This window comes from Lampris incognitus, chromosome 21, assembly GCF_029633865.1.
Source record: "Lampris incognitus isolate fLamInc1 chromosome 21, fLamInc1.hap2, whole genome shotgun sequence".
NCBI classification, from domain to species: domain Eukaryota; kingdom Metazoa; phylum Chordata; class Actinopteri; order Lampriformes; family Lampridae; genus Lampris; species Lampris incognitus.
The window spans coordinates 15,146,519-15,172,555 of NC_079231.1; the positions used below are offsets into that span (position 1 = coordinate 15,146,519).

At 44.8% G+C, this 26,037-nt stretch overlaps 1 protein-coding gene across 3 annotated transcripts; it reads left to right on the top strand.

The window, feature by feature from the left end:
* The first annotated feature begins 539 nt into the window (after positions 1–539).
* Positions 540–25,661, top strand: arhgap1 (Rho GTPase activating protein 1). Of its 3 annotated transcripts, XR_008812374.1 has the most exons (15): positions 540–661; positions 6,610–6,853; positions 10,031–10,129; positions 10,799–10,886; positions 12,467–12,598; positions 13,232–13,318; positions 13,568–13,666; positions 14,031–14,138; positions 14,358–14,434; positions 17,056–17,133; positions 17,408–17,536; positions 18,802–18,905; positions 20,009–20,229; positions 23,004–23,150; positions 24,979–25,661. XR_008812374.1 is itself a non-coding variant. In XM_056300947.1 (13 exons), exons 2-13 carry the CDS (start codon positions 6,730–6,732, stop codon positions 20,174–20,176), a joined length of 1,293 nt encoding a protein of 430 aa, XP_056156922.1. In that variant the 5' UTR covers positions 540–661; positions 6,610–6,729; the 3' UTR covers positions 20,177–20,870. The 3 variants fall into 3 exon arrangements, 1 of the variants encoding a protein (XP_056156922.1); XR_008812373.1 differs by having other exon boundaries at positions 23,004–25,661; XM_056300947.1 differs by lacking the exons at positions 23,004–23,150; positions 24,979–25,661 and having other exon boundaries at positions 20,009–20,870.
* The last annotated feature ends 376 nt before the right edge of the window (positions 25,662–26,037 follow it).

Genomic DNA, 26,037 nt, shown 5'->3' on the forward strand with positions numbered 1-26,037 from the left:
GTATGTTTCCAAATTTGACTTGAGGCTAAAAAACTTCGAGAGCCACCCGATTTCTCCATTCAGTTGCCAGGTAGATGGCAACAAAATACACCATGGACAACTGTATTTGATATCTTAGTTTAAGTGGGTTCTTTTGACAGGTACTTCTATTTTAAAGCGACTTACAAGAAAAAGCGATTAGCAGATACATCTGAGTGTCACCAACTGGCATCACAGAGCACTACATAGTAATCATATAGTACTTAGCACTATGAAGTCGTAGTAGTTGTATTTGCTATACTAATCATAGCCAAAATTGCATGTCACGTCGAGAGTATTGCTGTTTAGTGTGTCTGTGAATAGGAAAATCAAAATGGGAAGCACATATACCACTATATCCAACGTGTGATTATTTCAGTTGAAAAATGTCGCTGGCAGCTGTTGCATTGCGTCAGCTCGCCTTATTCTGGCACAGCCCCGGATATATATATATTATTTTTTTTCAAAACAAACGCGTGCTTTAACTTTGGAAAGAGCTCGACCGGAAGTGGCGGCTCAGCGCATATTTTCGCTGTCAACAACAAAGCTCCGACCATCAAACTAGCGCGACAAGCAACACCCCGACGGGCAGCCGATCCCACAGGACAGATCCGTCTCCAAACACGCAGCTCACCTCCGTGAGGTGAGTAACCCCGTCACCGCGCCTCAACTAGCGCACACTTCGACGCCAACACCTTTGGAGCGTTCGAGCCCGGAGCCAGAATCCCACTACTGAGGCGCAGCACCGCGAAGCTAAGGTCGCGGCGGCGTGACTGATTCACATGGAGAGTGGTGTGTTTTAAGCGCGCTTTACGCGGCGGATCCCGGCGCACCGACGTCAGCCAAAGATGAGCCTGAATCGATTTATAAAGCCACCGCTGACGTAGCCGCATTCAGCCACAAATACGTAGGCTACCTGGCAAGTTGGCTCTCGTTTGGCAGCCCGTTTACCCAGTCGCCAGCTTTGCGACACGTTTTTTTCTACGTCTCCGCTTGTGTTACGATCAACCCGTTTGGTGTTAATGTGGTCGGCTAACAAAGGAAAGATGTTCGATTAGTTGGCTATCTGCCGATTGTTTTTGTGAGCCAGTGTGACGTGAGACATAATCATAGCGATAAGCCTGCTACTGGAGGAAGGAGCTAGCGCCCCCTGGTGGTCTCGATTATCCCTCAGAAATGCCGCCCGTCGGCAATATACAAATCACATTTTACTAGCTCGTAGTTATCAAACGTATGCTCGTGTTCTTCCTGTAAATTGCTCTTGAGAAACACCGATTTATTGATGAGTGATGACGTGATCGGTGTTATATCAGGAACAAATGCACCCAACAGGGGCACTAGACCCCCCCCTTCTCCTCCTGTTCCGGATGGCAGCTTGGTGTCAACTGTGTTGCTTTAATTAATGAAGTTCACCTGCAGCATGTGGTAACCACCAAGTTTGATGAAGAGTCAGTGGCACAGACCAGCTGTGGACATTATGATGAGTTGCATCTTTGACAGCCAGCCAGGGATTCATAAAGTTGTTTGTATTGTGTTGTAGAGTCCTCGTGTCATCTTCTCAGTTATTTAGAGCAGGTGGTGGAGCTCTCATTGCTCCATCAATCTCTCCAGTCTACTCTCACCGTTTAATTTGGACCACATACGTAGAATAACCTGATCATATCTCGGGATTTAGATCAGTGGTGCGGGTGACACCCTTCAGCTTCATCGCCTCTGTAGCGAAGTGATGGAAAGTGGCGGCGGTGTCAAAACACAGAGATGTGCAAAACATTTTGAGGGAGGCAATGGGCGCAAAAAAAAGGAGCATACATTGCTGAACTTGCTTACCCATTTTTCTTGCTATCAATGGCTGGTCATCAGCAAATGACACTCATATTTCTGGAAAGGAAGAAGACCGCAGCAGTTCAATACCACTTCCTCTGTCACAGCTTATAACAAGTGTGATTTCACCACACAAAACACAGGCATACACTGACTCCGCATGGTGCCTTAGCAACTTATTTAGTGTGAATTGCAAAGAACTACTCATAAAGCAGGAAACAATCTTCTTTTTTTTTAAATGAGTAAATTATTATGCAAAATTGGACGTTTCCCCCTGACAAAATAGTCAACATTTCCTTTTTAAATTTTGAACAGAGAATTGGCTCAACAGTAATGGCTCCACTGTTAATATTTCAACTGCGCGCACAATTTGTGGCATGTCAGACTTGGAAGGAGGAGGGGGGGGGCTAGCCTCTCTTTCTGCAATATATTCTTTGAGATTTGTCATATTTTGAATGTTGCCCTCATGTTGTAATGTTCTGCTCCAGCATAATCTCTCACTGTGTGTCGGCCACCAAAATACTTGACTCATTTTGTGGAGGAACCTGCGTAGTTATTTCACATGCGTTGTGGCATTTGACTTTGACCTTATGCAGCATAAACGAGGGGCATACTTTGCTCCTTATATCTGAAGGATTCAGTTTCAACCTAGATTTGATATGTGGAGCTTGGAGTGGTAAAGAAAGAATACTTCGGTGATTTTACTATTTGGCCAAACTGTCTTGCAAGCTCAAATTAGACTATTATGAGAACTAGTCTGGCAAGCCACCCGCCTCTGGTCACCCGCATCTTTTCAATTCATTTGTGATGAAAGTTGAAGAAGGTTTACCCGTTAACCACTGCAGCCGGCGCAGTTGTCCACAGTACCGGTTGCCGAGTTTGCAGTGCTGTGACGTCTGACACGGTATATACATCACTCATAGACACACAAAAAGGGGAAGACCATCTCAATTCGCTCCCCTTCAAGAGTAAGGACCTATAAAGAAATCTTTCGTGTCATCATCAACTCTGACCTCAGCTTTTTGCAGTCATGTCTTCCTGTCATATGGTCGCAAGCCTGTGGTCCTTAAAAGGGATTTTATTTTTACCCCCTGCTGCTCCCCGAGAGTACCAGTGGCTTTTGCGGTGGAATTTGCGACATTCAAAAATACCACAGTGACGTATCCAAATGGCTTCTTAGATGCATGAGAATTCTCTTGTATTATATCTGGAATGTCCTGTTATAGGAACTCAGTGGGTTACAGTATCATATTGTGGATTTATAACACTGATACACCCCACACACACACACACACACACACACACACACACACACACACACACACACACACACACACACACACACACACACACCACGACTGCAACTCCATCTATGCTTGACTGTCTTTTCGCCCTTCAGCGTCAAATGGCATACAGTGTAGTAAATCTGAAATGCCATTAAAATGATTGCAGGGGGGGAACGCATAGCATGGGGTGGACATGCGTACACGGCAGTGATCCTCATGTTCGCTTTCAGCAGCTAACCTTCTCTCCCTGTGTACTTAGTTGATGCCGCGGTAACAGGATTAAAGCGATTTTCATTTTGGGACTGCGATTCTGTCACGGCCCTCCGCGGGGTGTGTGTGTGTGTTAATTATGTATTTTCCCTTTTATTTGAGGAACCAAAGCCCAACGACCTCGAAGGAGAATTTCACTACCCCCCCATCCCACCCCACCCCCCTTGCCCCATTTTCCTCTGCTATGCAGCTCGGCCATGATAGAAAAAGAAGGGGGATGAGACTGTTTCCGTGTGTGTGTATGTGTGTGTGTGTGTGTGTGTATTTCTAGACAGATAAGATATTCGATGCTGCACCGACTTCAACAATTGTATGGAAGAGTTTTTTTTTGGACACGCTCTTCTAGGTCTGGGTGTTGTGGACCGGTGCGGTTGTAGTTGGGTAGCAGATGCTGCACTGCACCACCCCCGCCTTTGAATTTCCAGGAGGTAATAATGGAATTGGTTGAACTTACTGGCCGTTGGCGTTGACCGACTGCCTCGCCTATTGGGAGACTGTGACTAGCGTCTGGGGTCCTACCGTTTCGCACCAGTCGTGTATCTGGCTAACTCAGATCTCTGTTGGAGTCAAGTCACGAGACATACTACATTGGCATGTTAGAAACCGTGTTGTCGCTCCAACCCATTGGTGTTGTGTTGTGAGAAAATGATCCAGTGTCGCGTTTTTGGTAATTCTCCCCTGAAACACCCTGTTCTTTCCCTAAAATCACCGGATGACAGTCCCGCTGGTTGGTGTCTGTCCATTTTTAGGACGTTTATTTAGGGATTTTTGAGCATTTGTGTTATCCCACCCTGGTTTTCCATTTCAACACCAATGCAAGCTACGTTGAATCGTGTTAGCAAAACGCTGTTGTAAAAGATGTTTTCGATGATGTGTCTTTAGGAAACGTGCAGAAGGAGTGTCTCCACATCACAACGTCTGGCAAAACGTCTCTGGTCGCAGACCGACTCGCTTTCCGCGGACCATCAGTTAGTTGCACATGTTGTTGTATTTGTGTGCACTGGGCCGGGCAGCAGCCATAGGCGGCCAGTGTCTATTGGCTGGTAGTGATGTTTATTTAAAGCAACACACTGTCATTGAGCATAACATCAAAGAGCGAGACACACACACACACATACACAAACACACACACACAAACACACACATATACACACAGCGAGAGAGAGATACACACACACACACACACACACACACACACACACACACACACACACACACACACACACACACACACAGCGAGAGAGAGAGAGAGAGACAGACACACATACACATACACATGCACAGAGGGGGAGAGATGCAGAGAGACACACACACAAAGAGAGAGATACATACACAGAGAGAGAGAGAGAGAGAGAGAGAGAGAGAGAGAAACACACAGAGACACGAGAGAGACACACACACACACATACACAGAGGGGGGGCAGGAGGTCAAGTCTTACACATGGCAAAGAGGACAGAGAGCGGGGTTGAGAAGTATGGAGGGAGCGAGAGAGAGAGGACTGTTTGAAAGACAGTGGTAGGAGGAGAAAGAGAAGCGGAGGAGGAGGAAGGAAAGTTTGCGAAAGTGAAACGCAGAAAGGGAAGAGGCTTATCGATGAGGAGCAACAACATCGTGTTGCTTCATTCACGCCACAGGCTGCTGGCTCCATGCTCTTTTCCGAATCGTGTGTGTGTGTGTGTGTGTCTGGCTGCATGTGTACATATGCTTTGTTTTATTGCATCTGTGTATACTTGGCAGCATGTGAACAGGTGCACACTGTCTTGTTAGGTCGACCTGATGCTGCTGTCAGTTTGTTCGGCTAATAAACCTCCTTAATGAGTCCTTAATGAGTCCTTAATGAGTCCTTGAGCTTGTGTCCTGGTGCCTTCGGTGTCGGCCTCTTTCTCCAACTCACTGCCCTGTTTTAATGAACTGCTACTGGAGTTTGTTTTTGTTTTTTAAAGTAATTTGCTTCGCCTTTTTTTTTTTTTGTGCTTTTTTCCCCCCTCCCCAATTGTACTTGGCCAATTACCCCACTCTTCCGAGCCGTCCTGGTCGCTGCTCCACCCCCTCTGCCGATCCGGGTAGGGCTGCAGAGTTTCGCCAGGGGGACGTAGCGCGTGGGAGGATCATGCTATTCCCCCCTGGCCCCCCCCCGAACAGGCGCCCCGACTGACCAGAGGAGGCGCTAGTGCAGCGACCAGGACACATACCCACATCCGGCTTCCTACCCGCAGACACGGCCAATTGTGTCTGTAAGGACACCCGATCAAGTTCGAGGTAACACGGGGATTCGAACTGGTGATCCCCGTGTTGGTAGGCAATGGAATAGAGACCGTTACCGTTAAGAGAATAGACCACTACGCTACCCGGATGCCACAATAATTTGTATTTTTCTCTTGTTTTTTCCTAAATATCTAGTGATGGCTACCTTCTCCTTTAGAGTCGTGCTCAAAGCTGGTGGTAAAATGAACATGAACCCTGGATGCCATTCATGGAGCTGTAAACGTTATGCCATTAAAAGTATCATCACAACATTGTTGCCAAATCCATAATGGTTCATCTCAACTTAATTCCACAGCGACAGATGGACCGACTGGGCTGCATTTATTTTGAGCGAGCCAAAGTGGCCGTCGTGACCATCCACATGGAAAGTGATCCAATACTAGTCGCCTGGATTGGTGGAAGGATTGTTCCCGACGCGACGGTGTTGGTTGAAAAGTCATGAGACCAGCCTGTAGGGTGGTTGTCAAATCCACTAATTGATATTCGTTTTACGGTGCAGTCTAGTATTGGCACATCCGCCACCTTTTGCCCAAACTGTGTGTCTATTTCCTGTTAATTCAAACACCTGGCAACCAAATCCACACCTGGCAACCAAATCCACTCTCGGTGTACTGCCTTCTGGTGGTGATGAAACACCAGACACATTAAAAAAAACAAAAACAAATGAAAACATGCGTCACACTGCCATTTTTTTTCTTTTTTTAATGGGGAATTGATTAAAAAATGAAGGCTGAAGTGTTCGTATTTAAACTGTGCACTTGCTAAACGGCTCCGATGGATACAGATGATCCATCAGTCTGGATTGATCAGATTGGTCACTGATCGGGCCCATCAGTGAGTGAGTGATCAGTGAGAGTGAGAGATTGGTGATGTTAATCATCTTAATTGTAAAGTCAACAAAATGTCTCTTAAGAACAGGGTCAACCAAGTTGTGCTGGTCTCTTGTAGGACTCTGGCTGCCGCGCTGTGAAGACCTCATCTGTGCTGCGTGTGTGTGGGTGTCCGTGTGTGTGCACGCGAGCGTGTGTGGGGGTGTGTGTGTAGCATCATTCTGCATATTGCCAAGTGATGTCTTCGGAGCTGTTAGTAGACTTGGGTGAAGACTCCCCAACCCCTCAGTTGGATCAGCTTAAACTGTCCCCACTGGAGGATCAACAATGGCCTCCTGACCAGTCAACCATCACCAAGTCAGGTAAGAATCACACACACACACACACACACACACACACACACTTCAACCTATACCAACACTGACCAGTAAACACCCATAGTGTGCAAAGTAGACCAGGAAAACAGGTCTTCTTTGAACCCTAATCAGGTCAAATGTATTTGCATAGCCCTAAATCATACCCCCTGTTCACAGTCGCTTGATTCAGATAAGAAAAAAACTCCACAGGCGCCATGCATCAACACCATTTTAGTGCCATCGAGCTCTCATCAATCAATCACAATTTATGTTTGGCAAATTTCATACATTAAAATGCACATTGTCAGTGCACAGATACGAAGTAGGTAATGATAGAAGAAAACAAAAACAAGATAGTGGGATAAAGAGAAAATGGAAATAACAAAATTAAACATAAGTGAATGGAGTGAAGAAATACGAAACGGAGTCAAGAAGATGTAAAAGAATAAGGAAATGCAATGATATGACATAATCTGTAATTGATGACTAGCAAATTAGCAGCTATGAAGAAAGTAGAGGACAGGTCAGTGAAGGTCAACATACAATTAAAAACTCATCTTTTGAGTAAACCTTTAAAAATTGCTGTTCTCGGTTTCATTATGAGACTTCCTCAGTTTTAGGGCCTCATACACGGAAAGCTGCTTCATTGTGAGACTTAGTTGTTGTCTTCTTGGAACAGTTAGAAGATTGTCTGTAGATCTGAGGACTCTACCAGAAACATATTATGCAGTATGTCATTAATGTAGGCTGGAGCAAGTCCGTTAGGGTAGTCCAACCTTAGGGGTCGTCCCGGGTCGTCCTCTGTGTGGAGTTTGCATGTTCTCCTCGTGTCTGCATGGGTTTCCTCCGGGTGCTCCGAAGGAAGACATGTAGGTCAGGTGAATCGCCCATACTAAATTGTCCCTAGGTGTGAATGTGTGTGTGTCGATCCTGTGATGGACTGGCAGCCTGTCCAGGCAGTCTCCCCGCCTGCTGCCCAGTGACTGCTGGGATAGGCTCCAGCATCCACGCGACCCTGAGTAGGATAAGCATTTTGGACAAAGGATGGATGGACGAGAATCACGATCTAGTCTAGCACTAATTGAAGCCATTAAAGAGAATGCAGAGTCGGAGTGGTGTGGCATTTTATTGTTTGTTCCTGTTAGTACTCTAGCTGCAGAAGTTAGGACTGGTTGCAACTGTCTTTTGGTTCTCTTTGGCAATCCTGGCAGCAGTGCATTGCAATAGTCGAGCCTGCTAATGCACGAGCCAGTTTCTCATGCATGCAGTGAGGTGAACCCCAGCACAACACTCACACGGATGGAGAGAGAGTGAGAGTGATGTGTAGCTGGAGCCAGTGTGAACGATGCGAAGTCGGTCATGAACAAAAGCAAACACGAGAAAAAACACTGCAAATGCTCCACCATGGTAGAAGTCGTTTCAGTGTGGTGTAATATTCTACATGGCAGAATGGGGGAAAAACTAACAGTGCTGTTGCTACCTGAGGACCACATTGAGAACCACTTCTCTAGTGAGTCTCAAGTACTTTCTCCTTTCCATCTAGGGTCTAACGACATGACGTTCTCTCCTCACCCTTCAAAGATAGCTTTTACATCACCAGGTACCTGGGTGGCATGGTGGCCCAGTGGTTAGCACCGTCACCTCACAGCAAGAAGGTCCTGGGTTCGAACCCCGGGGTTGTCCAACCTTGGGGGTCATCCCAGGTTGTCCTCTGTGTGGAGTTTGCATGTTCTCCCCATGTCTGCGGTGGGTTTTCTCCGGGTAATCCGGTTTCCTCCCACCATCAAAAAGACATGCATGTTCGGGTTAATACTGCTGTCTGTGCCCCTGACTGAGGCATGGCAAGACGAACGGGAGTCTGTCCCCGTGTGGTGCACAGCGGCTGCCCACTGCTCCTAGCTACACAGCAAGGATGGGTTAAAATTAGAGAATTCCCCCCCCCATGGGGATTAAGAAAGTAGTAAAAAAAAAAAAAATAAATAAATAAATGTGCTATACTTCAAGTTTTTCATGCAAAACTGAAAGTGCTCAGCTTGTTACGAACCATCCAGCATAAACCCAGGTACGAGGGGCATGTGGTTGACGTAAGTTTGACAACATAGCAAATATTCTCGTTTGTATTCGACAAAGTATTCCAGTTAACACAAAATGCTGCGTTCACAGCTCAGTTGGGTTTTTTTTGGGAGCTAGCTTGGCTGCCATTTTAAGGTTACAAAGATTGGCATGCAAATGAATGTAGTATTTAGTGCTGTATACCGTTGGCGTACTTAAAACAATAGCTCATCTTTTGTGGTTGCTCATTTTAATGGCTGAACATGGAAGAATAAGACGGATAACGGCAAGTTTGAAGAAAAAAAAAGTGAAGTTCTGTGTTCAAGCAGGCAGAATTGGCAGACTCTAAGCTCATGAAAGACCCTAAACAACAGGTGCTATAAATAACACCAATAGTCCATCCATCCATCCATCCATTATCCAAGCTGCTTATCCAAATACCGGTCACGGGATGCTGGAGCCCATGGTTTTCTGTTTGGCGGTGGGGAAACGCTGCCACAAAAATGGCAACTTTTTCATTTTGAATGCATCTCTGGGTTCGTCAGACACCAATGCAGTTTAGTAGTTTTGCCAAAGATGTCAGTAAATTGAACCAAAATCTTCAGGATTGTAGCCTTCGTGAAAAGAACAGGGAATTAGCAGATGTTTTACTTCGTAATCCTTTGCAGGGCTTCATAAAGCCTGCTCAGTAAAGAGCTTGCCAGAGCCAGCTCACCAGCACCGAGGATTCTCTTTGCTAATCACATACGGGTGCACAGCGGTGTCTGCATCCCATGTGTCTGGCTTGAATAATAACGACTCGCAGAAATTAATTATCATCGCTAGCACTCTGCTGAGAGGACGCGGTGATGAAGAGTTTTCCCCTTCCTCGAGGTATTTTACATCTCCATAACTGTAGTTACCCTAGCAGCTCACCACCTGCATTGCAGATCCAGTTCGTCATCTGTGTAAGAGAACCGGTGCTGTACCCGGACTCTACTGCCAGCCTGTTCTCTGTTTCTTGAATAATGTGTGTATATTCTGAAGACAGACGCCCCACGTCCAGGATGCAAAGACCCTTACTTCCTCTGGGGCTAACCTTACCATGACATTATAGTCGGTACACATGTGTTTTGTGTGTTTGTGTTTCAGAGACAGAAATCTCTCAGCAGTATGGTGCGGGTTCTCCTCATCTGTCTTGGGACCACCCCTTCTACGACATCGCCAGACATCAGATCATTGAAGTGGCGGGTGAGTCTTTCAGTCAAAAGCCTCGGTTATGCCATGCCTTGTGATGATTGGTTAGAATAGTATGTTCTCCTTGGAGATATACGCAATGTTTTGGGGGTTTTTTTTGGGGGGGGTTCTAATCAAACATCCCTTTTGCTCACTTTTTAAACTCAGCCAGTGTTTTGTTGTGTGTCTTCAGGCGTGCAGCGCACTCTAGTGTTCATATATGTGCATGAACATCAGATGTTGCCTCGACCAACTAAAGAAGAGAACATGTGGCTTATGCAGAGAGGGGAGCAGGGGGTCATGGGTTAAATGAAAAATATCACAGCGTGATCATACAGTAATTATTTTTAACAATCAACTTGATATAAAAAAGATTGGCAAAATTAACTATGATATGGCCAAGTCCTTAATCGATTAGTTTATTTTCTGGCAAACTGTATTTCATCATTTTTTTTATGGTGAATTTCTCGAGTGGTTTTGTTGGTACATTTCAGCTGGTGGATATCGCACTTCAGAAAAAGACATCGGGTTCTTGATAGTTTTTACAAGACAAGTCTTTTTTATAAAGTGTCACAGTTGAAAGAGTTGCAGATTGTGAGAGGGTTGTCTAAATGACAATTGGTCAGAGGTTAAAGCTGATGATGTTTAATCGCCAACTCTCCTTCTGTCGATCCCCCTCTCCAGGCGATGATAACTTTGGCAGAAAGGTGATTGTGTTCAACGCTTGCCGAATGCCCCCGCACCACGAGTTGGACCACCACAAGCTGCTGATGTAAGTGCTAATGGAGTCCAGCTTTGGCTCCCATCCAACTCCACCGTCTCCTATCGAGAGCTGTACTCACTTCCCCCCAGACGGTAACCTAAAGTCATGGGCAACATGCAAAGTGTTCCTCCTTACATTAACCAGCTATAAGTGCGTTAGAGTGCGTTACTCCTACGTGTATTTGCTGTTCATTTTCGGGGTTTTTTTTTTTTTTGGTGGATTTATCCCCTTTTTCTCCCCAATTGTACCTGGCCAATTACCCCACTCTTCCGAGCCATCCTGGTCACTGCTGCGCCACCTCTGCCGATCCGGAGAGGGCTGCAGACTATCACATGCCTCCTCCGATACATGTGGAGTCGCCAACCACATCTTTTCACCTGACAGTGAGGAGTTACACCGGGGGGGGCGTAGGACGTGGGAGGATCACACTATCCCCCCCCGAACAGGTGCCTCGACCGACCAGAGGATGCGCTAGTGCAGCGACCAGGACACATACCCACATCCGGCTTCCCACCTGCAAACACGGCCAATTGTGTCTGTAGGGACGCCCAACCAAGCCGGAGGTAACATGGGGATTCGAACCGATGATCCCTGTGTTGGTAGGCAACAGAATAGACCGCTATATTACCCAAACCCCGATCATGAGACAGTCTTAACCCTCCGGCTTTAGGCTGTTCTGTTGTGCTGTAATTTTTTGTGCGAGCATCGCGCAAAGTCGCATTCTTCATGTGTAGACAAATTAATTGGTCATTGCACTGGTCATTGTTTAGGATTTTACTCTTCAGGGCTTTTAGCTGACATGCTCATTTGGAGCAATTACACCCAAGTTCCCAGCAGGAGAGATTAGATATGCACCTGGAAGGACTTGTGTAAATGTGGCCTTTGTTAGCTGTCATCTTCTCATCGGTGACTTTTTTTGATAAAGTAGGAAATAGATATAAAAAACATTAAGGGAAGAGGACAAACTGTTACCACAACATGGGCACCTGGCCAAGAACCAACACGTGCCAATAGCACAAACTAGTAATTTGCAGAAGAAATGTCCACAAATGGGTGTGTAGGCGGTGATTCAGACTGCTACTTGGTTGGCGCCTAACAGCGACAGAAGCTCGGTGATCATGGAAGTCATCAACCAGCAGGTTTACTTGCAGCCAATTCAAACCCCCATCTTCCACATCATCTTTCCCATCGCACCGTTTTCCTGATGGCATTGGAGAACTGGCATGCATGACAGTAGTTCTAGCATAGTGTGGGTGGTGCTTAACAGATAAATGCAGCAGCTAACCATCCGTCCATCCGTTATCCAACCGCTTATCCTGCTCCCAGGGTCGCGGGGGGATGCTGGAGTCTATCCAATAGTTTGAATATGGTGCTGGACAAAGAAAGTGAGAGACTTTTACTTCTGAATGCAAATGGACATGAGCCTATTGTTGTGGGGACAAATGGAGGTGTTTTTGTGTGTAAAAACTGTCAAAGCTGTGTTTATTTCAAAGACTATTTAGCAAGTGATGAAGACTCTGCATTGACAGCGCTGAAGAAATTGGCCTTTCTCATGTTAATGCAGATGTTTTGCTCGTCTCTTATCGCAGGTACCTGAAAGGAACGCTGGACCAGTATGTTGAGAGTGACTACACGCTGATTTATTTCCATCACGGCCTGACCAGTGAGAACAAGCCGTCTCTCAGCTGGCTGCGAGATGCATACAAGGAGTTTGATAGAAAGTGAGTTGGCTGACACCCATGACAGCTCTGGAGGAGTGTTGAGAGCAATGTACATACACATAGCCACCACACATACATCACTGCAGTCAGTTGTGTAGACTTAAGTGATGTCCAGATACTTCTTTTTTTTTGCCTCCGATCTGAGTCATTTAATAATGAGTATGACCCCGTTTACACTTGGTTTTAAAATGTGTTTTTTGCGGTCGGATCACAAGTGGACAGCGCTAAATACAAGTGTAAATGACCACCAAAACATTTTGTGAACCGGTTACTGAAACCACTTGCCGAGGTGGTCTGGGACACATTTGACAACATATCTTTTGTAGTGTAAATGCTAATGCGTCCTGATGCGTCCCAACAAGGACGTAATAGGACATCTTCTTCGGCGTAACGAAATCTGATCACAAGTGGTCAGCAGGACACATTTGGAGACGCATGATAGACACAGGTGTAAACGGTGATGTGTCTCGCTGTCCACTTGTGATCCCATCGCCCAAAACCCATTTCAAAACCAAGTAAACAGGGTCAGATCTGATTCCTGAGCCGTTGTTTAGATTATATTGTCCCACGTTATACAGCTGCACACACTTCAGTACATTACTGTTGCGTTTTAACATGTGTTTCGGTTTTCAGGTACAAGAAGAATATCAAGGCTCTGTACATTGTACACCCCACCATGTTCATCAAGACTTTGCTCATCCTCTTCAAACCCATAATCAGGTTCGTACTGTTGGTATTTCTACTAATACATCTCATAGAGTCATACTTCTTCATGCTGGCTCCCTGTTTATTTTGGAAATAATTCCACAATTTTACCGATTCAGCCGTAGTAACTTTCCCCAACATGTACCTGCTGAAAATAACCCAATATTTAAGGCTCTGTGTGTGTGTGTGTGTGTGTGTGTGTGTGTGTGTGTGTGTGTGTGTGCGCGCGCGCGCGTGCGTGTGTGTGTGTGTGCGTGTGTGTAGTTTTAAGTTCGGCAGGAAGATCAACTACGTGAGCTATCTCAGCGAGTTGGAGGACGTCGTGAAGTGTGAGCAGCTGGTTATCCCCGCCCGTGTCAGAGAGTAAGACAGGAAATAACGTTTCCTCACCCCTCGTAGCTGCTCTGAGAACACTGAAGGAAAAAATGTTTCAGCTAAAGAATAAAAAACCAACAATGGACCATCTAATAAAGAAAAAGAACGTTGTTAATAAATATAAGAGTCTTGAAAATTGTTAATAAGTGAGCGACTAAGTTTTATCCTTGTGAATAGCTTTGACTGTGACGGATATGAACACAGATGGCATGACTCATAATAACCATTAAGCCACAGCTTGTGTACATTATACTCACTCATAACTTAAGACACGGGGTGAAGTCAAGGCAAGATGCAACACTTGTAGTACAGATCTCATCTACGTCATAATTCTACCACCGTCCGTGTCCAGGTACGATAATAAGTTGAGAGCCTCTCTGAAGCCATCGGCACAGCCCCCCATGTCTCCCCCTCGGAGCCCTCCGCTCCCCAACCAGGTCTTCGGCGTTCCTCTTGCGCTGTAAGTCACTCCGTCACCTTTTCAGTCTGTTTGCATGTGTCAGAGAAATTGTGAAGAGCCGATTGAGAATTCGACCACACACGTGGTCAAGTGTTGACGACATTTCTGCCATATGGTCTGTATCTGGAACATCCAGGTGGAGATAGCTTCATTAATTGTTGGCTTACCTGTGGTGGGTGTGTGTGTGTGTGTGTGTGTGTGTGTGTGTTCATTTGTCAGGTTGAGACAGAGGAGTCCAAACGAGGATCCAGTTCCTGTGGTGATGAGAGACACAATAAGCTTCTTGTCAGAGCAAGGTGACATTCTTATCTTTATTTAACACCGTCAGCTTTCTCATAACTAGAAGTAGAAAATAAAAGGAGGTTGAGGTACTTTAGGTCCTCCTTTTTGAAGTTGATCTTAATGGGGGGCAGATCCGTTCTCGTTGGAAGGATCTTTGTGACGGACTCACTGGACTGGTCTGGCTTACCAGGCTGAACTGGTACCGGTGTTCCTGTTTGGCGTTGACCAGTGACCTCAGGCCCTTTTATTTTCTGCTTCTGGTTATGCATCCCTCTTTCTCTCCCATAGTTCTTTTATTCACGGTGGCGCAGTGGTTAGTGCGGTCACTTGATAGCAAGAAGGGCCTGGGTTCGAACCCCGGGGTGTCCAACCTTGGGGGTCATCTCAGGTCGTCCTCTGTGTGGAGTTTGCATGTTCTCCCCGTGTCTGTGTGGGTTTCCTCCGGGTGTTCCGGTTTCCTCCCACAGTCTAAAGACATGTAGGTCAGGTGAATCAGCCGTACTAAATTGTCCCTAGGTGTGAATGTGTGTGTGTGTGTGTGTGTCGGCTCTGTGATGGACTGGCGGCCTGTCCAGGGTGTCTCCCCGCCTGCCGCCCAATGAGTGCTGGGATAGGCTCCAGCATCCCCGTGACTCAAATCCGGATGAGCGGCTTGGATGATGGATGGATGGAGCTTTTTCCTAAAGTGTCAAACAGCCGATACTCTACAACCTGATAATTGGCTGAGTAAAACAGCATTAAGTAGATGCGCTACATCGGCTTTCTTTCACAGCAAGGTGTAATTATCTTTATCCTTGTCCTCAACTTTGAATACTTGGAAAGACTAGAACCACAACATGAAATGACTAAACACAACTAAGACAAAGCCAGCACGTGGGCTGTCATCTACCAACGGATTGGTGTTGGCCGGGACAGTATCTTCCTTGACAGTTTACACAAGGTTGTTGTTCAAGGATACTGTTCACTGAACAAACACCAGCCAAACTGATCCACGGTATCCACTGCAAGGCCATGGCTGGTTTCCCATAATCCTGTTTGCTTTATCTGGTACCAGCTGGTGCAGTAGATGATAAATAAAACAAAAAGATGTTACGTGCCGGCAATGATACAATGAAAGGATCAGGAATGACACGTTTGTGGTCGTATGCACTCGTACAAGAACGTGTGTATGACATGCATGCATTTATAATGGTGACCGAGAACATTGAAACCATTTCCTTGTCGCTTCCTGAAGAAACAAGAAAAGACTGATTTTAAAGACTGCAGTACAACCCTCCAAATCAGCTGTGTTACACTAAAATTAGAGATGTATTCTGTAATATTTTCATCTCAGTCTTACATAAGCTGTTGGGGTGTATTGATTTATTTGTGAACTGAATCTCTGTTCAGTTCTTGCCTCATTTCACGTGTTATGGCCTGTTTTCGGCTCTCTTTTCGGTTTAACAGATTGTAAATATTATAAGTATTTCTACTGTGGGTGTCTGGGTAGCGTAGCGGTCTATTCTGTTGCCTACCAACACGGAGATCGCCGGTTTGAATCCCTGTGTTACCGCCAGCTAGGTCGGGCGTCCCTACAGACACACTGGCCGTGTCTGCGGGTGGGAAGCTGGATGTGGGTATGTGTCCTGGTCGCTGCACTAGCGCCTCCTCTGGTCAGTCGGGGTGCCTGTTTGGTGGGGAGGGGAACTGGGGGGGGAATAGCGTGATCCTCCCACGCACTACGTCCCCCTGGCGACTGACACGTTACTTTGCACTTGTTAAGAAAATAAAAGCATAGCTCAGAATCTGGCTGGTATGGACATCAGCTATTTGATAATACTGCAGGTTGCAAGCCAGCGTGCAGCCAAAGTAATCCATCATAGTCTATTCTCTCTGCAGGGCCCCACTGAGCAGAGCTGGTTTTGTGGCATTGGGTCCCGCCGGCTCTTGGCTGCGTCTGTGGGGTTCCTGACATTGTCTTGGACGGTCACAGTTTCACAAAATTTGCCTTGCACGCTACAATTTTATTACCCAGCACATTTAAATTTGCTATGCATGAACTGTGTGTTCTACATGACCTCGCTCTTTGTTGTAATCAATGCTGTTACATTATGATTCTGTTATTTTTGTGTATTTTGTCCATTTGAGGGCGGCACGGTGGTGCAGTGGTTAGCACGGTCGCCTCACAGCAAGAAGGTCCTGAGTTCGAGCCCTGGGGTAGTCCAACCTTGGGGGTCATCTCGGGTCGTCCTCTGTGTGGCGTTTGTATGTTCTCCCCGTGTCTGCGTGGGTTTCCTCCGGGGGCTCCGGTTTCCTCCCACAGTCCAAAGACATGTAGGTCAGGGGAATTGGCCATACTAAATTGTCCCTAGGTGTGAATGTGTGTGTGTGAATGGGCCCTGTGATAAACTGGCGGCCTGTCCAGGATGTCTCCAAAGTCAGCCTGCTTCCAGGTTAAGGAAGAAGGATGTCTTGCTTTTCCAATCTCTAACTCATCCGCATCTCTGTTTTCAGTCACAAGTGTATTTTATTTATATTCTCTTATTTACTTGGTGAAAGGCGTGGGTAACATATAGTACATGTGGGTAACATGTAGTACACACGTATAAGCTCTGTTCTGGTTTTGTGTCTGTGTGTCTGTGTGTCTGTGTGTCAGGTTTGGAGATCGAGGGGATATTCAGACGTTCTGCCAATGTTACTCTGGTCAAAGAGGTCCAGCTCAGATACAACTCTGGTAAGATCAACACACCTGTTAGTTTCTAACAAAACTCCAAAAACCACAACTTTTTTACAAATGTTAAACCTACAGACACACACAATCCCCGAATTATTAATCCACAAACTCAAAGGAATGTTGTGATGTAATTTCTTTTTCTTTGTAATTTGGTCATTTCTTGATTAGTAATCTTGGAATTGTGTGTGTGTGTGTGTGTGTGTGTGTGTGTGTGTGTGTGTGTGTGTGTGTGTGTGTGTGTGTGTGTGTGTGTGTGTGTGTGTGTGTGTTGTAGGGGAGTCGGTGAGTTTCAGTGAGATGGAAGACGTCCACTTGGCTGCTGTGATCCTGAAGACCTTCCTGAGGGAACTACCAGAGCCCCTCCTGACCTACCAGCTCTACAATGACATAGTCAACTTCAGCTGTAGGTTGTTTGTGGTGTTGTTGTTTAAGCTGGCACACGCATGCTTTGAATATTTACGGCCACTTTCTCTGACTTTTGTCTGAAGAGGATTGACATCTAGGAGGCAGGAATTGGGAGTCATGGCACAAAGGATCAAATAGCAATGGCTGGTCCCTGGTTTTTACATCTTGTTTTTTTTTACATCTTAAAAAAAAGGGTGAGACAAGAGGCGTCCGGGTGGCGTGGCGGTCTGTTCCGTTGCCTACCAACACGGGGATCGCCATTTCGAATCCCCGTGTTACCTCCGGCTTGGTCAGGCGTCCCTACAGACACAACTGGCCGTGTCTGCGGGTGGGAAGTCAGATGTGGGTATGTGTCCTGGTCACTGTACTAGCACCTCCTCTGGTCGGTCGGGGCACCTGTTCAGGGAGGGAGGGAGGGAGGGGGGGACTGGGGAATAGCGTGATCCTCCCACGTGCTACGTCCCCCTGGTGAAACTCCTCACTGTCAGGTGAAAAGAAGCAGCTGGTGACACCTCATGTATCAGAGGAGACATGTGGTAGTCTGCAGCTCTCCCCAGATCAGCAGAGGGGGTGGAGCAGTGACTGGGACAGCTCGGAAGAGTGGGGTAATTGGCTGGGTACAATTGGGGAGAAAAGGGGGGAGGGGAAGAAAGGTTGATTCAGTCTGAGACTGTCACTCGTAGGCTCACAGTCGACTGTTTTGATCCTGATCTTATGGTGTATTTTGTTTTTTCGAGGTCATTTGCAGCATCTGTTGTGTCAAAGCATTTTAGGCAAGGTTAATTTCTAATAACCATCTGTCGAGTAAACTGGTACAGATAAAATGGAGAGGGACGCCCTTGCTAGGAGGGAATTAATCAGCTGCAGCAGTAGTGGTCACTTCCCCTCCCCAAACAGCACTCTCCAATCTAAAATGAGTCTGCTCTGTAACAGTAATGAGCTCCTGTTTCATACAGCACATTTCACATCAGCATTAAAAAGCTTCACGGACAAAAAATGGCTAAAAGATAATGAGCTGCAGTGACTCAGTATATGAGCACAGAATCAGTGAGTCAGTAATTACTCTGTTGTCTTGTATATCCACACCCGTACTCGAGACAAGATTAAGCAAATTTCCAGAAGTCAGTATCTGAAAATCAAACCGTTGTTCTTTTCCACTGAATTCCCAGCTCTTGTGTCCACAATGAAGGAAAAGATGTCGGCTCTCCAGTAACACCTCTGTTTTTGTTTCGCTGAAAATGTGTTTGTTTCCTGTTGCCCTAGCTGTGTCCAGTGACATCCAGGTGACGACTATGAAGACGCTGTTGGAGTCACTGCCAGAGGAAAACTACGCCTCTCTAAGATACCTCATCACATTCCTAGCCCAGGTAAAAACACACTGCTCTTAAGAGTACTTGAGCTACAGCAACTGCACAGAGGAGCCGCCTCTCTCCTGTCTGAGAAAACAGAGGCAGCACGCTCTTCTGTGAGAACTTTTGCTATCGTGACATATCGCACTGCTTTGTGGGATACTCATGCCAGCATAGTGTCCAGTGTTTGCCTACTGCAATATATTTCTGGATGAACTATGACATCCAGGTATTTTTCACATACTATTTGGTACATACTGTGATTTTGGACATAATAAATGCTCACATACTATTTTGGCTTTCTACAAAGTATGCCCCTGTGAACTCGCCCCCGTGAACTCACCACCTGCTGGGATGAGCATTGGGGTAGGGTGGGATGAGCATTGGGGTAGGGTGCAATGCAGGCTGAGTGGCAGGCAAAGGCAGGGACTGAGGCATGCCGACTTATTGCATCACAGACTGGTCCAGGAGGACCAACTGGGAAGAGACCGCCGGGTAGACCCAGAACTTGCTGGAGGGACTACATGTCCATACTGGCCTGGGAACGCCTTGGGATCCCCCAGGAGGAGGGCGTTGCTGGGGAGAGGGACGTTTGGAGTGCCCTACTTAGCTTGCTGCCACCGCGACTCACCCCGGAGCTGCGGCTGATGATAAGAGAGAGAGAAACAGTATGCTAGGTTGCGATTTCAGATGCAGATTTCTGATGGCTAAGAATCAATTATGAGGAATTAAGGATTATAAATGAGTATATACAAGAAAAAGCACCATTAGCGTATCATGGCAAACGTATTCTTAAGCAACGCTCACATTTTTACATTCATGAGGTTTCATGAGAAAGGAAAACTGAAATTAAAACAATCAGAAAAATCACCAAAAAATCCTAACAGCAGCATATTTAGTGACAGTCAAGATGAAATTAAGACTTGAATATATTAAGAATTAGACGGGGTTTGAGATTTATCACTGTCAAGTGGACCTACTGTTTATGTAAGGCACTGATGTGGAACTACTCCTTGAAATGTCAGCGCCACAGAGATGCTTCTACAAGTAATCCCGATATTTGTCTCGGTATGATCTCTAAATAGCTTTTCAAGGCCTCAAAATCTGTCCGTGTTTTTCAGGTGTCCTCCAACAGTGAAATAAACAAGATGACCAACAGTAATCTGGCGGTGGTGTTTGGTCCTAATTTGCTGTGGGGGCGGGACAACGCCATGTCACTCAGCGCCATCGGACCAATCAACAACTTCACCAGAACCCTGCTGGACCAACAGCATCTGATCTACACCTAAGCCTCACCCCCGGCCCTGCATTTTCTCTCCTCCTGATCCAAGCAGCACCTACCGTAATATTGAAGCAGTTCTCTCGTAGCATTTAAACGTCACCTAGCCTTGCTCTTCTTGATCAATCAAGATGATCACCAGGGTTCATACTGACTGATAGCATTTAAAATAAACCTATGTCTTCACCTAGTCCCTCCCGTTACCCTGTTTTCACCAGTCAGCAACATAAAGAAAGGCCATCTGAACCCGTAGTATTTTCTTTTTTGTGTTAATATGATTGAATTGATTATTTGTAAGTTTCTTTTTCATTCCAAGTGGTCTTGACTGCAGTCATTTTTCAGACAGTACTTCCCGGTTGGCTACCCATTTTCAGTTAAGATTTGTGCCAATATAGTACCACTTTTAAACCAGATCTTGCCTGAGGTTTAAGGGAAATGGTATGAATTTCAGCCAAGTAACCTCATCCTGGTGGCACAGAGCTCATTATTCAAACGCTACACAGTAATTGACTTGGTGTCACATGACCAATATGCTGCTCGGCTGCAGTGTGAAAGAAACTGCGGGTGCATTTAATCTCTCTTCTTTAACCCTTGGACCCCACCCTCGTACTCCCACTTGTCATTTGCAATAGGTAGCTGCCCTCACCCCCACCCCCACCCAGTGGCAAAAAAAAACAACAACAAAATCTTAACTCGCACAAAACTTAAAAGACGACTTGGAATTTGATGTTTCCTGTTTACCTTCACAGGTTTGTTAGGGAAACTAGTTCCAGTCCACATTGTGTGTAACTTCAGCTGTGTTTTTAAATGTGTCTTGGAACCCAAACAGGGTACGATCTAGGTAACACCTGGTTATCTATATTGGAACTTTATTAGATATAAAATGGGGTCGACATGACCCCCCTGGTCTCTTCTCTGTATATCTGTGGCTTGCTGTTGTTAATTTGTCTCTCTGGTGTTTTCATTGTAGTGCCAAACACATGACTAGCCTCCAGTTTTGTCACATAGATGAGCGGCAGTGGTACAAAATAAAGATATTGGTAAATATTGTTAGACGTGATAAAAGCATTGGGAGGCAGATCAGGGTTGTTGCACTGAAGAGGTGAGGAGAGGTGTCAATGGTAGGGCAGAATGGTATGTCGTCGGACCATGAAAGACTCAGGTTAACTTTAACAGGATAAACTTCGTATCAAACTTCCAGGACAATCTATTTGATTGCTGTAAATATAGCAGGTAGTAGCATATTGGCTGTATGACCACCAGTAGTTGTGAAACTACATGTCAGGAGCCAAGAGCTGTTATGGATCCTGAGCCTTGGGTTCTAGTTTGGAGAAAGCATTTGTCTTTTTTTTCTACCCTATTTTGTCCTTGCTATACTACATGATAAGGGCACTAGTACATTCGAATGAGCCTGACTCTCAACGGGGAGGAGATCTACTCAGTTTGGGTCACAGGCTGAGAAAGATGAGGAGCCTCCCAGGAAAGATGCTATCGCTTCTATCAAATATTGTTCTATATAATGAGGAAAACAGTACAACGCCCTCTTCCTCTTCCTGAATTAACTACACTATCATAGCTTCCATCAAAATTTCCTCTTGTGATTTCTCAAGTTGGTCAATATAATTCACATTTTCTGTCTTTATTATTGTGTTACTACAGTATGGTTTGTCTCATTGAAGTAGCCTATCGTGTTTTTTTTTTTTTAAATGGTACAGATAAGCAGTTGACATCGTGATAATAGGTAATCAGAGGGGGTAAGCAAAAATTGGTGACCACTAATGCCTCCACTATAAGGTCCACTGTAAGTATTGCCTACATTAACGTTGGTAGCGTTTGTCCATTGGTATGATTAGCATAATGATGTCTTATACTGGGTTCTCTGCTGTTGGAAGGTCTCTACCGATTCACTCGTGTCAAACTTAGGAGAACAGAAGGGATGTATGCGCTACAAGGCGAAGTTGGTGATGCGCTTGTGTAGACAACCAAACATTTACCTGCCATTTCTTGCAGAACTTGTACTAGCCTTGGCTGTACTGTATGCATCCACTGGCCGTATCAAGGTGGCTGTTTTCTATTTGCTGAATATCAGTCGTGTGCAGGGAGACCTCATATAAATTCCCAAGAACGTGAATAGAAAATCAGCCAGTCAGCTGCTTTTACGCAAGCCTTGGTTAGAAGATACTGATCTATTTATTCCTGTACTTCTTTTTTTTTTTAATCGAGTAGCTATGGCTGGGGGATGCTTTTTTTTTTTTTTTTTTTTGTTCCATGTCCATCCAGACTACTTTCCGGAAGAAGCTGTAGCACTCAACCTTTCCTGTTTTTTTTTTGTTTTGTTTTTTTTTTCCCCAATAACTCTACAGACATAGAATTGTACTGGTTTTAAAATATTAGGGCTCTACTTGTGTGTAGGATTTGCACTACATTACAGTTAGTACTGAGAACAAATCAGTGTGCTGATGCAGAAAAGTATGGTTTTCTGTGTTTTGATAAATGTGTCTCATTTAACAATTCCAGTTTTTGTGTAAAGACACTTTTAAGTTTGGCTCATGGGTCCGCTGAGCTGAAAGCTCTAAAGTGGTGTTAAGAGTTATTGCTGAAATTTCTTTGTAATGGTTGGCTACTTGCTCATGACGCCTTCTCATCGCTTTCACTTGACGTCGTGGCCCCGGTCTGTGACTGTTTTGGCAGCTTTGGTAAATTATGCGTACTCCAAAATTTACCACCGAATATCCCTTGAAGTCATCTGCCGGCTGTGGGGCTACGGTAGGGGTGTTGTTGGTGGTGGTAGTACTTTGTATTCATATCTTTGCTTGTCTTGTATTTGGCTGATGCAGAGCCATGTCCGGGTACAACTGAGACGGGCCGCTCTGTACTTCATGGATCAATGTCACCATGGCCAACATACTAAAGAGCAGCTGCTACACAACCACCAGGCGTCTGATGAAAGTCATTACCGTGGATTGTGGCGCTCATGGTTGCAGGTAAACTTCAGCAATGTGCACAGCTTTATTAAATGGTGTTATGAGGGTAGCTTTATCGGACTGATAGATATTTGGAGCAGTGAAGCTATTCCAGTTATTGTTAACACAGAAAAAGGATGATCATCTTCATGTTGGCTTGGAAGAGTCTTTCTGTTTTTTAGTCCTTATCGAGCACATTTACACTTGTTTTGCTTCAGGCGATGCCACACAGGACAACTGTGTTGTTAGTATTGTTGCTTTAACACAGGAAACTCTTTTGGACGAGACATTCAAATCGTTTTCCATTTAAGTGGCCGTGTATCTCTCTGTTGCCTGCTGTGAGTGTCGGCCATCGAGGCTGACGAAGCCCCGTGTCGACTCAACACACATGCACTGTTGGTCTGCACAGGATGAAACCAGTGACGGCTTAAATGGAGCTTGAAGCACAGTGTGTATACCTTCAGCGAGACTGGGTTTTATTGTGATGACAAGTTAGAGGAAGGACCGACACTGTGCGATCTGCACTGGGGTTTAAACCACAGGGTAGCAGAGGAAATAATCAGCATTAGTCTAGCTAATATTGGTAGCTATATGTACCATCTCTTTATGCGTCACAGCTAGCAGAAAAAACAATCGCTGTTTCACCTTTTTGTTTTGTTTTTTAAACTTATTTACCATTCAGTGCTATGTGACCATTGTAAATGCCAAGGCCAAATTATATACATTATGCTTTTATCATCATTAAACCTTTATTATTTTCTTATTGGGAATATATGAGCTTTACTTTTTGTTGTTGTTCAGTGCCTGAAGCCTTAATTTAATCAACTCAGTTATTTTTCACCCAGTTCCAATTTACATCCATCCAAAGAAGTATGCTGTTGTTGAAAGCTAAATGATACCTTAAAGAAACAAAATTGCTCAACAGTATATTTTTCACCCAAGGTCATCCAAATCTATGAAGTCGAGCTTGAACCACACAGGTACCAAAAAAAAGAAGGTGACTAAAATGTAAAAACACTGGTATAAACTCGTGTGGTCCAACAGTTTGTGTTGTCTTAACATCTGGTTTATATGTGATTTATTTTTTAACATTCAGTTCTTCTCTTCCTATAGTCATACAGTCTTTGTTAATGACTACAAGCCAATCAGTGCTGTGGGTACTATTGTATTGTTTATTGTTGTCAGCCCAAAAAGGAACCCCTATAGATTAATAGTGACCTTGTAATATTGTTGGATTAAACATTATGATGTGACTGAAAGCTTGAAGCAACAAAAAGAGACCTGTATTCTTCACTGACAGAACTCGTTCAGTCTTGTTAATGCCGTTGCTATTGACATGGAAAAAGTTGTGTGTGTGTGTGTGTGTGTGTGCGTGTGTGTGTGTGCACGTGTCAGAGGTCAACATTTAATCCTGATGGAACCTAACACGCAAAGGTTGAACTGATCCCCCCCCCCCCGCAATATTTTGGAGTTCAGAAAGGTACAGTTAATAAACACCATTTTTACTGAAACGCCGGGCCTTTAGTCGGAGTTAGGTTCAGATGTCAGTCAGGCTTTGTTTGCATGTGCGTGCCTTAACTGCCCCCCCTCCCCAAGTGATTATGTGAGTAGCTGGTCAATGTGTGACTGTGCCCCATTCTTTCATAGATTAAAACACAATCTGAGCTGCGGTTCAACAACACAGCTTTGTCACCAGCGAGGTAACAAAGCTGTGTGTTTACTGATGGAACAAAGTCGTGCATTAGCAAACAGGCTTAGTGTGTGAGATAAGTTGAAAAAAAAAAGATAAATACAATATAAAAAGTTGCTGTTTTAGCTGTGACTGTTTTCTGCACATATCTATCTGTAGTTGAACGCGGCTCGGCTGTAATCTTGGATCGACCGGATTGGGAAAGTAACCCCCGCCCCTACATGTAATCCATCACAGATTGCTGGGTACCTGGTCATCAGCAGCAAGAAGACTGAATCACTGTAATGTCATCTGATCGTGCTGTTTTTTCGGGGCTGTATTTGCTCATAGATCCGTCAAATATAAGTTTATCTTAATTACTCACAATTTACAAACCTTTCCAATTGCTCTATTGTCAAATTTAGCCAGTGATTATTTGGAGATGGCCCATAATCCATAACGAGAAGTAATTTAATTTGGTTTCCAAACATAACCTTAATCCGATGAGAATTGTTACATTGTTTTAATAAATCATTACCTTCTCAGTTTCACGATCAGTGATGTCATCCGCGTGCACATGCCCTCTTAATTTCTCGAATCTGGCGACAGATTACAGCCTGGTTATAATCTATGGAGTTTATACTGTAACTCTGTTTCCATGGTGACAGTGAACAGCGTTTCTCTGGAGAAATCATTTGGTTTCCAAACAGTTTTGCTGTAACTTATAGTGCTCTTATTTTCTTAACTATTTTTCATCGTTTTATTTTTGATATGCCGTGGATATTAGAAGTCTTACCTGTATGATCTAATGTAATGGTGATATGATGTCAGTGTGTGCAACCAATAAACTAAAATGGTGAACAGAAAAATTTCCTTTAATCTGTTGACACAAAAAAAAAATCTGCTATGTACATTGTAGTACACATTACATATCACACAACACTGGAAGAGCATTTGACTGCACATAAGGTCCCGGGTTCAAGTGTTTCCGACTGATTTATTTAACCACGAGGCTAGATATTGGCCTTGTAGACTATCAAGATGCATAAAAATTGCTTGCTCAAATAAAGGAGACAAGTGGGTGGTTATTATAATGTTTTATGACGACGAACACTTTCCCTGTAGAGATGAATGGGGCATAATTTCCCAGATCTGTAAATATTTAAGTCTAAGGAAATCAGATCTTAATGTATTTAAGATTAAAACTCTACAATTTGTCCCAGCCATGTAAGCAGAAGG